This window comes from Symsagittifera roscoffensis, chromosome 3 (assembly GCF_963678635.1).
Source record: "Symsagittifera roscoffensis chromosome 3, txSymRosc1.1, whole genome shotgun sequence".
NCBI lineage: Eukaryota > Metazoa > Xenacoelomorpha > Acoela > Convolutidae > Symsagittifera > Symsagittifera roscoffensis.
The window spans coordinates 31,448,232-31,462,697 of NC_087064.1; the positions used below are offsets into that span (position 1 = coordinate 31,448,232).

At 34.2% G+C, this 14,466-nt stretch overlaps 2 protein-coding genes across 2 annotated transcripts in view; one reads left to right on the plus strand and one right to left on the minus strand.

Annotated features, from left to right (window-relative positions):
• Positions 1-14,466, minus strand: part of LOC134841665 (multiple epidermal growth factor-like domains protein 10) — a 40,575-nt gene that overhangs the window by 21,455 nt on the left and 4,654 nt on the right. Inside the window, exon 2 of the mRNA XM_063857701.1 lies at positions 14,232-14,296. Within this exon, the coding sequence (XP_063713771.1) occupies positions 14,232-14,296 (65 nt within the window). The remainder of the gene's footprint in view (positions 1-14,231; positions 14,297-14,466) is intronic.
• On the plus strand, positions 2,553-4,479 carry LOC134842470 (uncharacterized). The gene is made up of 3 exons (XM_063858822.1): positions 2,553-2,896; positions 3,164-3,346; positions 3,672-4,479. The coding sequence occupies exons 1-3, from the start codon at positions 2,770-2,772 to the stop codon at positions 4,325-4,327; spliced, it is 966 nt and encodes a 321-aa protein (XP_063714892.1). The 5' UTR covers positions 2,553-2,769; the 3' UTR covers positions 4,328-4,479.

The window sequence follows — 14,466 nt, forward strand, 5'->3', positions numbered from 1 at the left end:
GCCTAACTTGGGTCTGTTATGTAGGGTTGGAGAGAAAAGTATATATCGTTTCCGAAGAATGATTTTTACTTTCTCGTGGCTATTCTAAGTTAAGGTGTTAACTAACTTAATCTTACTTAAGGGTAGTGATTGTGTTCAAGGGTTGGAGAATAGTAAATCGATCCACAAGGTTCAGGTATAATTAGAACACAGGTAGTTCGTTAGATACTATTTTAATACTTACTAAGATTTAAGGTTTAGCCTGGGTCAGATAAGAGGGGAGATTAAGTGAAGGATGAATAACCGAAGTTCTTCACTGTTTAGCTTAATTTGAATGGTTAGTGTGATTGAAAAATTTCTATTAGTCCTGGGTCTTTAAAAAGTGTTGGGTTGTGAATCGACGTTTGAGGTCGTTAGACACTTTATTATTGGGTGGGGGAGAACAAAATTGTTCTTTTGATCCAAGGGAAGCCCTGATGATCTAGTTTAAGATTGAATAAATTGAGATGAAAGAAAGATAAAAATTTAGATAAGGTTTTAACGAAAACTTAAATTTATTTGATAGAAATTTTAGTGTTTGATGATATTAGTGGTTTAAATGATTGCTATTATGTTTAGGTGATGAAGCGGGGGATGACAGGATGATTTCTGTATACTAATAATTAATGATCATTTCAACTTATTTTTATTTTTTCTTTTAATAAAATTTTTCAGATAAGTTTTTCAATTTTACTGCAGATTTAGAGGGAACGATTTGAGATGTTTTTATAAATCGCTATTGTACAATAGTAAAAAGGATTTAGCGCTTGTAATAATCATTGAAGATTTTTCTTCAAGGTTTCTATGTTTTGAAATGAAAATCAAATTCCTTGTTAATAAAATCCTAAATATAAAAGTTTGGTCTGGCTTTTGCCGTACGACCATGAAATTTAATGGTAAGTTCTTTCGTAGTCGTAGATCGTCTCTTGTCCGAGGTCTTCTTCCAATGCCTGGTAGTTCTATTATTGTGCGGTATCGAGGTTCTGATATATTGAGTCGTAGAGACATTTCAATTAGATTATGATCATGTAACATTTTTGATAATATTTTTGTCTAATTTTAATCTATCTGTTAGTTCTAAACTAATTTGTTTTTTAAGGTCTCGATCGAGACTTATGGTCGCACCAGATGAGTTATGTTTTAATGTCTAATTCATAGAGTAATTTTGGATAGGGTACACCGTCTGCTCGTCACGCTATCTTATTTTCGGCCGGATAGATTCGTGCAACTTCTTAGTCTAATACCGATCCTAATCTTACTCTTATATCTACTAGTCGCAGGGTGTTTAACTAGTTTCTGCTAGGCTCAATAGATCTAGAGTATACTGGCTTATTGCGATTGCTAAAGTTTTCTTGGACAGGTAATTAATTTCTAAGTTAAATTCAAATCTCTCTGGTGCTGAAATTACAAGTAATTTCAGCACTTACAAATAAGTGGGTTGTTAGTTAGATGGATTGTGATTGGTTAATAATAAATATTTTATAGAGATAAAATATTCGATTTATAACCAAATAATAAATATAGTTTATATCTGGTACCAAATTGAATCTATTTAGGAATGATAGTCAGAATTTCAAAAAAAAAAACAAAAAACAGTGATTGAACATTGTTGGTTTAAATTAAGGAAAACTAGAAACACGATTATAAATGATTGTGTAAATCAGGGGCAGATCTAGGGTTTTCTCGAAGGCGGCGATTTTTCGAGAAAAAAAAATTGAAAATTTTGTCGACGTTTTTTTTAGGTCGACCAAATTGATTTGTTGAGCTCCCCAATTCACTAAAAAGACCGATATTTCAAAATAGTACCAGGGGGCCCCCTTGGGTCGGCAGGGGGTCGAATCTCTGAGAAGGGGGGGCATCCGATAACCTCCCCCGCACCCCGCAACCCGCACCCCCCCCCCCCCCCCATTATTCCGCAGCTGGTGTAAACTAAGGAAAAGGAGAAATATATTTTTTTATTTTAATCTGGAACAGATGCTCTTCTTTTTTTTCTAGCTTTGGGCCGTACAACAGAAAAGACCCTGAAATCTTCGTATAAATTTATAATGATTTTGTTTTGTGAACTTAATGACTTAGCAGCTGGTTCGAATAGGTTTCTTCAGTCTTTATTCTGTTGCAAAACTAGTTATTTGCAGCATTTCTTCGAACAACACTGCAGCAACATTCTTGTTATTTGTACGACATATTTTATTTGCAGTTCCAAATTTGACGTCAGAAGATATTTGATATAGTGTGTGTCGTGTTTGAAAGATCATTATTAAAGGACCATCAAAAATACCAATTGACGATAGCTTCGGAACTCTTAAAACAAGAAGATCGCACAGCGAATAAGCAGAAAGTTTCGGAAGCTGATAGAATATGGGCCATTACTGGATTCTTATTCATAATCCTACGGTTATGACAAACTCGTAATAAACCTTGTACGTCACGCTTGTACTTTGAACTAAATGAGTTGCTCTAGTATGTCGCTTGTGATGTTGTTTCTACAAATATTACAGAAGCATTACTTGCGTCAGTGAACTGAATACACGTGTTTTACATCAATTACACTTTTGGATGTTAAAGCTATTCATTTTTGCTTTTCATCGCTGAAACTTCAGTTGTTGGGGTTTAATTTATACCAATCACCAAACAATTCAAATAAAAATTTGAAAAAAAGCATAACTAATAAATAGTTTCTGTTTTTCATAGATAAGGAAGAATTAATTTTGGTTCCTAACTTATGTCAGTGAGGAAATAAACAAAGCTATAATGGTCGAGTTGAACGTGATGCTGATTGGAGATACGAGGGTGGGCAAGACTTCGTTCGTGAACACGATTGCCAACAGGCGCGACTGGAAACGAGTCGGAGGCGACAATGGAGAGTCCACCACTATTGGTGTGCTTTGTTAGCACTATTTTTGCGGAGAGGGGGGGGGGGGGGGGGAGGGGGAGCAAAAAGTTTCCAATTCATGCAGGAAAAAATTGGTTAAATTTCAAGCCAGTAATTTGAACGCTTGAAAACTGATTGAAAAATTTCTTTTAGCGCTTAAATCTTAAGGCTTATCAAAAACCCCACGGTGACGTGGCTCTATATTTTTACTAGGCTGGGGGGGGGGGCAAAAAATCTACCAGCATTAGCTTAAGTTTTGCTGGCTATGTTCAGAAGTGTCGGAGTGTACGACGCAGTTGAGCGGAGGGAAGACTCTGAACATCTACGACACTCCGGGCATGAATGACTCACAGTTGCGACTGTCCAACAAGGAGATCAGGACTAAGTTAGAGTACCATCTGAGCACTTCACTCACCACTGCTGTGGATGCATTCCTTGTCTTCGAAAGTCTCCGAAGTGAGTTTGAATTTTGACAATTTTAAACATATTTCATAGCTAGAAAACACTTTTTCTCAAATCTTTATTGAATATTTTTTTTTCTCGACTTTTGTCGACATGCGTCGAATAATTGTTCACATTTTATTAAGGTTTTTGGATGACTTATTGTACCAAAAAGCAGAAAACAGAATCGACATACCATTTAAACTTAACAACTGATCATACTATGTTGCTCAGCATCGAAACCAATAGCGCGATATAAAATAGGACAATCTGTTTCAGAGAATTCAGTTGGCGCCATTAACATCTTTCAAGTTCTGTAATCGTTCTGTGTTTCTCATAGGTGAAGCGATAACAATGCGGCGAAACTTGGCAACCCTGACTCAAACATTCGGACCACAAGTAACGCAGTCGTGCATTGTCGTGTTGACAAAAGAACCCCAAAGCGAAGCCAGAACACGAAATCTGCAACAGATTTGCTCCGATCTGAAAGTGCCGGCTGTTTTCTGGGAAAATAGTCACGTTGAGCCAGACTCAGGTGTCTGGAAAAGCCTGGATCCCAATAAGTTAACAGCCCAGGTAAATAACTTGATAACCAAAATTGGAACTGTGAAAAAGTACGAGCTCACAACTCTTCAGGCGCTGAAAAACGAGATAAACACCGAAGCAAATAGACGACGAAACGCCGAACCAACACAATACGAGACGAAAAGCTATACAATCCAGGTTCCTTATTTGGAACCAGAAGTTAGAAATGTCACTAAGCAGAGACCGGTTATAAAAGATAAATGGGATGGCGAAGTGGGAAAATGGATTGGGAGAAAGAAACAATATGTAGTTTATGAAAACTACACAGAGCAAGAGACTATTTACCACGAACGGTCTCGCAACGAGACCAAAACGCATCAAGTGGCGGTTCCGAAGAAACCTATAGAGTACTACGTTGATATAGTCAAGAAAGAACGTGTTGCAGCGTTCAAGCGGCAGTTAATGCAGTAACTATAAATACTGATTGAAAACTATTTCAATATTTTGAACCAACTTTTGCTTGAAAAATTTCAAATCATAACTCTTATACGATTGATGATTTAATTTTACATGCGCTGCGCATTGCCCGCCTTGCATTAGTTAATTCTCGAATTAAAACTTATCCGTAGCAATCTTTTCATGCAAAATCACCTTAGTTCACCTTTTCGTCATTTAATAGGTGAACATATAAAAACCAGTCCTGAGCTTGCGTGCAAGCTTTTAGACTTTGTAAAAAAACTTTCCCATAGAAGTGATCAGATCTGAATCAGAGGTGCTCAGCTTTGAATCAGATCTGATCATACATGCTTTTGATTCTGACTCATAGACCCATCAGAGCAAACAAATGTTTAAAAAGTGAGCGAATCAAAACACCATAGATAATGTTGAAATATTTTTACATTTCATTACAACAAACAGATATCGAAAACTTTTCTAATTTCCAAAAATTTAATTTGTTGTTGAATTTCGATCTTTTTTGAAATTATTTATTTGCCGCCTAAAACAGCTTCTGATTTATGTTACAACAAATAAACAACGTTTTAAATCCAAACTCTTACAGCTTTTCAGAAATTATCAGGTCTGCGGTAGGTTTGTGTCAAGATATGCGCATGCATAAAATAGACATGCTTCAGATCTGTAGCAGTCCTGAAAAACTCAAGCTTTTACAGTGACCAGATCTGATTTTACTGCAAAAATTCAGTACGGGTAGAGAATATTAGAGAAAAAAAAATAAAGCGAAAAAGCTCATTGTTTCAAACATTAAAGGTCAATTTTAGAAGCTACTTTATAATGGAAGTCATTCATTGCTTCCGTATACGAGGAAACCTTAAAAAATCAAATATTAAAAAATTTGAAATTAAACATTGTAGAAAAAATCGTCGGCTATATTTTTCAAAACAGTCCTAAATCGAGCTTATCACAAATCTTCTGGAAACCATTTAGCCACACGATTTGGATTGTTTGCGCTATCATCAAACTCTTTTTATTGCTTTCTCACAATTAGGAGATGACAATGATAGCCAAAAAATTGTTGAAAAATTATTCTGAACAAAACTATTTTAGCTGTCAGCCAATCACGAACAGTTGCGGTATCATCTGCCTCCATTTGAAGCTTACACAGAACTATACAAAACCCATTGGGACGAATTTTTATCTTGTAAAGTTTTTTTTGCACGATACGCAACCACTCCACATCTAATTAGAAAAAAAAATCAATTATTATGGATTTTTATGGTCTAAAATGCAGCCAATATGATCAAATCTCATGTCACCCTCAGACAAGGAAATGAATAAACACGATTATAATTCATTGATTTAATATACTCCATTTCTTTAAAATTAAAACCAATAGATTGGGAAATCAATTTTTTGTTTCCTGTTTTCTGAATTTATCAGATGCGTAATGCAAAAAATTGCAAATTGATCTGACTGCACGGCCTACTTGATTTCTAAACCTACACCGCGTCGTAAAATGATTCCCCTCCCCTTCCAATCCCCCTCTTCCACCATTCCCCCCTTCCACCACCCCCCCCCCCCCACAACACCAACCCACAAGGTTTGCACCCCACCCCTTGCCCCAGCAGTGTGAGTTAGGATGGATCTCTAACTCATAGAATAATTTCGGATAGGGTACACCGTCTGCTCGTCACGCTATCTTATTTTCCGCCGGATAGATTCGTGCAACTTCTTAGTCTAATACCGATCCTAATCTTACTCTTATATCTACTAGTCTCAGGGTGTTTAACTAGTCTCTGCTAGGCTCAATAGATCTAGAGTATATCGGCTTATGCGAGTTAGTTCCAGAATGAGAACAACTGTATTGTAAGTTTAATTCAAATTGCTCTGGTGTTGAAGCTACAAGTAGTTTCAACACTTACAAATAAGTGAGTTGTTAGTTTGATGGAGTATGATTGGTTAGTATTTAATATTTTATAGAGATAAAATATCATAATAATAGCCAATGATAAATACTAGTTTAGATCTGGTTCCACCCATCCGGGGTTTAGAGAGTTTTAGTTTATCAATGTTCTTATTGTAGTGTAGGATGGATGATGGTGATTTTTCTTTAGATGTTGCGAGCATACTCTTTTTTCTGGTACTGGTTGATTTTAGAGAATAGGAATGGTCTAATCACATTCGAGAGTGTCGTTTAGTTCGACTTTGGATGCACTGCCTGGTGACTTGGATCTGTACGTATACTTGAACATCGAGATGGCAATTGTTCTGTCGCAATGGGTTTCCTTTGCTGCGATGCCAAGTCGTACTTTAATCCGTTGAGTGTAGTGACTGTAGGCAGCATATCGGGTGTATTTTGCTATTCCGTAGTTGGAGTGTGATTGGGTTGTCAAATTCCTTGCTGCTCGTCTTTGGGCTGTATGTAATCTATATACTGCATTGTATCATTTACATATACAAATCTTTGTTAATTCTGTTTTTAGTTATGATCTTGTATTAATTTTTATCGCAAAAGCGTTCTTCTTTAGTTCGGTTATTTTTGAGAGAATAATATATCCAGTTGTAAGCTTGTTTTAATCCGGTTTGAGTACCGTGCGTTTTCTTTTCTTAATCATGCTGTTAGGTTGTAGTTTGTGGTGTTTAGTAAGCTTGCGTTGGTTAGTTTGGATTATTACATAATTCCTTTCCAACCGGGTTAAAGGAAAATTTGAAATGTTAAAACTGGTTAAAGTTATTATCAGTGAAAGTTAAAAAGTAAATTCATTATTTTAAACAAATCTTTGTGGGCGAGCAGTGCGAATTTGGATAGAATTTATGGGCGAGTGAAAATTTAAAACTACAAAGAAGCGTCTTTGAAAAGGTTAGTACTGCTTTAATTTTATAGGCAATTTTTTTAAATTTACTACTTTGAAATTATTAATTTGACGGCTTTATTTGGGGGAGTTGAAATTATCAATTTATTTTCATTTTAAGAATATTTACTGCATATGGGAAAAGAGTTCATATATCAATTTAATGCTGTTTTGGGGGTAAATTTTACTGCTTCATTTATTGTAATTGGTTCATCTAAATTTATGATTTTAGAAAAAAGTTTTCTGTTTTTTGTTTCGTTTTTCTCTTTTGTAGATGATTGATGATCGTACCTGTGAAGACTAAAGAAAAAAAGAAAACATTTATTAAGATTGGTTAGTTTTGTTTCGAATTTATTAGAATAATTTATTTAATTCGTACTTAACTTATTCGTCGGGGTTAGTTTAGCTAGTAAGCAAATGATGTATTTAGTTTGGAGAAGTGGCCAAAGCAATTCGAGTGTGGTCTGGTTATTTATTGGTTTTTTGCCAAGTAGGTTCGGTTTAAGCAATTTTTGGTGAGGGGAAGTTTGGAGGGCTATTAAGGGACTTCCTAGTTTTATTTTTATTTATTGGATGATCGGGGGTATTTGAGAATTATTTGTACTTTAGGCTAAATGATCATGTCGATTTTGTTCTTTAAGTTAATTTAATATTTTTGCTTGAGGGTATTTCGAGGTCTAAGCTGGGACAATATTGTTGATTTTTGTTCTAGTTGATAGGAGAGGGTTGCAATTTTGAGGTTTGGTTTATTTCAGTTGTCAAATTTGAGCGGGTTGCTTATTTCTGACCCGGAGGTCTTAAAGTTATGGTTAGAGATACGCTTGAAGGTTATTATTTGTCGGCTAAAGAAGTCGTGTCGAAAATGGGGCGAAGATTCGGAAAAGTTCTTATTGGCTGAAATTGAATTAATTTGTTCAAAAGCCTTCCAGCATGAATTTTGAGAAAATGTTTGGTCCATGAAAATATCTTCAAGAGGTGAAAATGTTCATTAATTTAAAGTGGTTTTTGAAATTCAACTTTCCTTAATATTTTAGATTGGGGGATGAATGTTTTGTAATCTTTTCGTGGCTGATTACGAAGTCGCGATGATTGTCTATGTGGAGATTTTTCTTTTCGATCTTGTGGTATAATTTTTTCTTCTAGTTTTCGATTTTTTCTTTCTGTTTGAGTGATTTTTTTTGTTGTCTAAGTTTTTTGATATTTGTTTGGGAAGTTCTTTGTCCTTTTTATCTAATTGTTTTTAGATGGGGACATATCAGTGCTTTGATTTTGATGTTGTTCTGAGCTATTTTGAATATCTTTAAGTCATGTAAAAGAGTATAGTTGAGTAAGTTCTCGAAGTGCGTACTCTTTTGGGTAATAAGGTAAAAGGTTGTTTCGATGTTGAACGATTTTTGTTTTGCTTAAGCCTAAAGGTTTGTATGTTACATCAGTGGGTTTATCAATTATTTGATACGGTCCTCTTCGGAGTGGTTGTAATTTTTTAGAAATTCCTTTGTGTTGTAAAATTCGGAATTAAAACATATGTTACGACTTTTAAATTTTTAGCTGGGGTAAATCGGGAATTTATTTGGGAATTAATATTTTGTCTTTGTAATAATTTTTTTTTACTTTCTGGTAATTTTTGTTGTGATTTTTGTCTCTGCTTAAAATTCATTCGGTGTGTGAACAGGAAGCTCATTTTAAAATTTGTGGATGATGAAAGTGATTTTCATCGTGGGTATGTAGTGGTAGATTATAACATATTGATTTTATAGTGGGTTGACAATAAACTTGTGTATTTTTTGTTTGATTGGCATGTTAAGCAATCCTTGCATAATACTAAATAGGTGTCCATATATTCAGTGGAGGTTGCAGTGCGTGTTTATCGGGGTGCAAAGTACTGCTACGCTCAAACTCTATTATCATACAATTTTTTTTTTCACTTTGCATTTTCTTTGTTTTTCACATTATTGAAATCTTAAAAAGTTTCTCCCTAGCGCAATTGAAAGAGTGAAGGATGAATAACCGAAGTTCTTCACTGTTTATCCTAATTAGAATGGTTAGTTTGATTGAAAAATTTCTGTTAGTCCTGGGTCTTGAGGAAGGGTTGGGTAGTGAATCGACGTTTGAGGTCGTTAGACACTTTACTAAATGTGTGGGGGAGAACAAAATTGTTCTATTTGATCCAAGGATAAGCCCTGATGATCAGGATATTCATCTAATTTTTCATCCTAGTCATAGCCAAGGGTCATTTCTAGGGCCCAACATGCTTAGAATTTTGATTTTTTTCTCTAGTTTTGAATAGTTTGGAAAAATATGTCCAAATTTCTTGTTTTTTGGTGGATTTCAGAGGTTTGGGTTGGGACGCGAATTTTTCTCTGTTGATCTTCTGGGGCTGCTTTTATTAACTAATCTGGGTCTTATAGGCTTTATCTTGCGTCTCGTAAAATAAGGTTTCACGATTTTAGGGAAAAATTGAAAAATTTGACCTAAAGTCCATTAAAAATTGTGCCATTTTTTGCCTGTTTTTCGAGGGTTTTTCGTGCAATTTGTGTCTTAAACTTTATTTTTTTGTGCTCAAAATGGTGTCTAACATTTACGGACAATTATTGTCGGATTTTCTGTAACTTAATTGGTGTCACCTTTTAAATTCAGTTTTTTGGTAGTTGCGTTTCTTCGTTTTGAAAATCGTTTCCTAATAATTTGTTTTTGTTTGTTAATAATTTCTTTCTTAGTGTTTGTCTTTTTGTTCTTATGTATACTATTGTTAGTCTGTGTGGTGTGATTTTTGTCGTTAATTAAACAATTGTGTATTATGAGTGTTTGTTTGTTTCCTAAAATATCTCTTGACATAAGGTTTAGGATGATCGATGCAATATTTGGGTTAATGATTTCCAATGTCTTAAACTGTTAATTCTTACAATTTTTTGTGGTTAGCTTATTTTGGGTCGTATTGATGGGTTGGAGAGAAAAGCGTATATTGATTCCGAACAATGATTTTTACTTTCTCGTGGCTAGTCTAAGTTAAGGTGTTAACTTACTTAATCTTACTCAGGGGTAGTGATTGTGTTCAAGGGTTGGAGAATAGTAAATCGATCCACAAGGTTCAGGTATAATTAGAACACAAGTAGTTCGTTAGATACTATTTTAAACTAACTAAGTTTAAGTAGTATTCTGGGTCAGGTAAGAGGGGGGGGGGTCAAGTGAAGGATGAATAACCGAAGTTCTTCACTGTTTATCCTAATTAGAATGGTTAGTTTGATTGAAAAATTTCTGTTAGTCCTGGGTCTTGAGGAAGGGTTGGGTAGTGAATCGACGTTTGAGGTCGTTAGACACTTTACTAAATGTGTGGGGGAGAACAAAATTGTTCTATTTGATCCAAGGATAAGCCCTGATGATCAGGATATTCATCTAATTTTTCATCCTAGTCATAGCCAAGGGTCATTTCTAGGGCCCAACATGCTTAGAATTTTGATTTTTTTCTCTAGTTTTGAATAGTTTGGAAAAATATGTCCAAATTTCTTGTTTTTTGGTGGATTTCAGAGGTTTGGGTTGGGACGCGAATTTTTCTCTGTTGATCTTCTGGGGCTGCTTTTATTAACTAATCTGGGTCTTATAGGCTTTATCTTGCGTCTCGTAAAATAAGGTTTCACGATTTTAGGGAAAAATTGAAAAATTTGACCTAAAGTCCATTAAAAATTGTGCCATTTTTTGCCTGTTTTTCGAGGGTTTTTCGTGCAATTTGTGTCTTAAACTTTATTTTTTTGTGCTCAAAATGGTGTCTAACATTTACGGACAATTATTGTCGGATTTTCTGTAACTTAATTGGTGTCACCTTTTAAATTCAGTTTTTTGGTAGTTGCGTTTCTTCGTTTTGAAAATCGTTTCCTAATAATTTGTTTTTGTTTGTTAATAATTTCTTTCTTAGTGTTTGTCTTTTTGTTCTTATGTATACTATTGTTAGTCTGTGTGGTGTGATTTTTGTCGTTAATTAAACAATTGTGTATTATGAGTGTTTGTTTGTTTCCTAAAATATCTCTTGACATAAGGTTTAGGATGATCGATGCAATATTTGGGTTAATGATTTCCAATGTCTTAAACTGTTAATTCTTACAATTTTTTGTGGTTAGCTTATTTTGGGTCGTATTGATGGGTTGGAGAGAAAAGCGTATATTGATTCCGAACAATGATTTTTACTTTCTCGTGGCTAGTCTAAGTTAAGGTGTTAACTTACTTAATCTTACTCAGGGGTAGTGATTGTGTTCAAGGGTTGGAGAATAGTAAATCGATCCACAAGGTTCAGGTATAATTAGAACACAAGTAGTTCGTTAGATACTATTTTAAACTAACTAAGTTTAAGTAGTATTCTGGGTCAGGTAAGAGGGGGGGGGGGTCAAGTGAAGGATGAATAACCGAAGTTCTTCACTGTTTATCCTAATTAGAATGGTTAGTTTGATTGAAAAATTTCTGTTAGTCCTGGGTCTTGAGGAAGGGTTGGGTAGTGAATCGACGTTTGAGGTCGTTAGACACTTTACTAAATGTGTGGGGGAGAACAAAATTGTTCTATTTGATCCAAGGATAAGCCTTGATGATCAGGATATAAAATTAATGAAATGAAATTTAATTGAGATAAAGGTGAATTAAAGATCCAAGGGAAGCCTTGATGATCTGAATGTTTAGATAAAGATAATTTATTTTATGTTAAGTGAAATTAATTTAAAGATCCAAGGGAAGCCATGATGATCAGAATATTTAGATAAAGTTAATTTATTTTAATTTAAGTGAAATTAATTTGAAGATCCAAGGGAAGCCTTGATGATCTGTTATTTTAAGTGAATTTAATTTAAGTGAAAACAAGAATAGGCCTTGATAACTTTTAGGTAAAGGTTTAAAGGAAGAAAAAATTAAGTGTTTAGTTTTGATGATGTTAATGTTTTGAGATTTGCTGTTATATTTTAGGTGACAAAGCTGGGATGAAAGGATGATTTATTTATACTAACAATTATGCTTTATACTAACTAATTTTTGTATTTTATATTCATTAAATATGTTTTCAAGATGTTATTTAACTTACAGCTGATTTAAGGAAAACGACAAGTGTTGTTTTTATCAGTCGTTATTGTATAATTAATAGGTTTAGCGCCATGAAAATTTATTGAAGATAATTTTTCAAACACTATGTCAGTAAATGAAAATTTGAATTTACTGGTGGAAGTATTCTAAATATAGAAGTTTGATCTCGTTTTTGTCGTACAATCATGAAATCGATTGATAGATTTCTTCCTAGTCGTACGTCGTCTCTTGTCCGTGGTCTTCTTCCAATACTGGGTAGTTCTCGATGTGTTCGGAAAATTGGCTGTGATCTATTGAGTCGTGGGGACATTTCTACTAAATTTTTGTCACTTAACATTTTTTTTAATGTTGTATTTGTCTAATACTATTTTTCTAAATCTAGGTTAGTTAAGGTCTGTTCGAGACTTTTTGGTCGCACCAGATGAGTTAGGATGGATCTCTAACTCATAGAGTAATTTCGGATAGGGTACACCGTCTGCTCGTCACGCTATCTTATTTTCGGCCGGATAGATTCGTGCAACTTCTTAGTCTAATACCGATCCTAATCTTACTTTTATATCTACTAGTCTCAGGGTGTTTAACTAATCTCTGCTAGGCTCAATAGATCTAGAGTATACTGGCTTATGCGAGTTAGTTCCAGAATGAGAATAACTGTATTCTAAGTTTAATTCAAATTGCTCTGGTGTTGAAACTACAAGTAGTTTCAACACTTATAAATAAGTGGGCTGTTAGTTTGATGGAGTATGATTGGTTAGTATTTAATATTTCATAGAGATAAAATAAAATATCATAATAATAGCCAATGATAAATACTAGTTTAGATCTGGTTCCAAGTGGAATTGTAAGTGCATACGTACATTCACCCGTACCGTTCATATATATTACGCAATTTTTGGGCAGTTTTTGACCTAATATTTCAAAAACTTGCCTTCTGCACAAAACGTTTAAAAAATATTGCCTTATAGGGCTTTTTGGAGAACTCAGGAAATCAATTTGGTCCACCTAAAAAAAATCGCCATATTTGTTCATTTTTTTTTTGAAAATCAGCCCCATCTCGAGAAAATCCTAGATACTAATATTTATCAGCGGAAATTCATAGATTAGAATTAATAGTCTCTTTTCCTGTTTCCCACCTCTTCGTAAAGTTGCAAAATAAAAATATTTTAAAATTTTCCATACGGAAACTTCCATGTAAAAAAAAGTTTTGAAATTTTGTTCACTTGTTCATACTGATATTTTTAATTACAGTTTGGAGATTGAAAGCAACTTTAAACAGACGTTTGTAAAATGAGAATCTGCAAAAATCAAAGTGGGGCTGGAAAAGAGCCATTTAATGCACAATGGATTTTATTAAACGGATTTTGATACAGTCCAGGGCTTCCCTTGGATTATATTAAAATCCATCTAATAAAATCCATTGTACATTAATTGGCTCTTTCCAGCCCCATTTTGATGTTAGCAGATTCTCATTTTAAACTTCATTTTTAGCTGATTATTTTATTATAATTTTTTTAGATTTTGACAATAAAACTTAAATTATCGACTTTATAAAATTCCAGTGCGGGACTTTATCAGGAACTTAATTATAGTTTAAATAATCTGCATGACTAAAATTGGAGATAACCAATTTCAGTCATCCTGCAATCAGCTTTTTTAACTGGAAAAAGTCTTGTACTCGGCTGAAAAACACTTGCTATTTTTTATGAAGTTGCAAAAATTTGATTCATTTGTTACTCCCCTTCGAAATACAATTACCATAAATGAACGGCAAACAGGCAAAAAAAATTCTCCAGTACACCGTACAGAAAGGAAAAAAATAGAAGACAGACAGATGATTCAAAACAAAATCGTGAAATTGTTCACTGATTTAACGGACTTGTCGTTGTAAAAAAAATTAACTGAAAACGCATTTTCCCAGAAACAATTTTTTATGATTGTTATGCTATAAAGTGCAACAAATGGGGACAATTTAGTTGTTATGGGTAAAGTTACTGAGAAAAAATGACACGTACTTGCAACGCAGAAGTTGTCAACCTCACTCATGAAGTAGCCATTGCAGCACGGCTGTGTAGTGTTTCTAAAAACAAAGAGATTAAAATTGCACTCAACTCGTAAAACATAAGCAAAAACTGTACAATTTTTTTATGTGGCAAACAATTGAGGTGGGGTGTACCAGGTCTACAAATTTCACTTCTACAAATATGCTAACCAATATTTTTTTTGCCAAAACAATTGCTCTGGCATTCC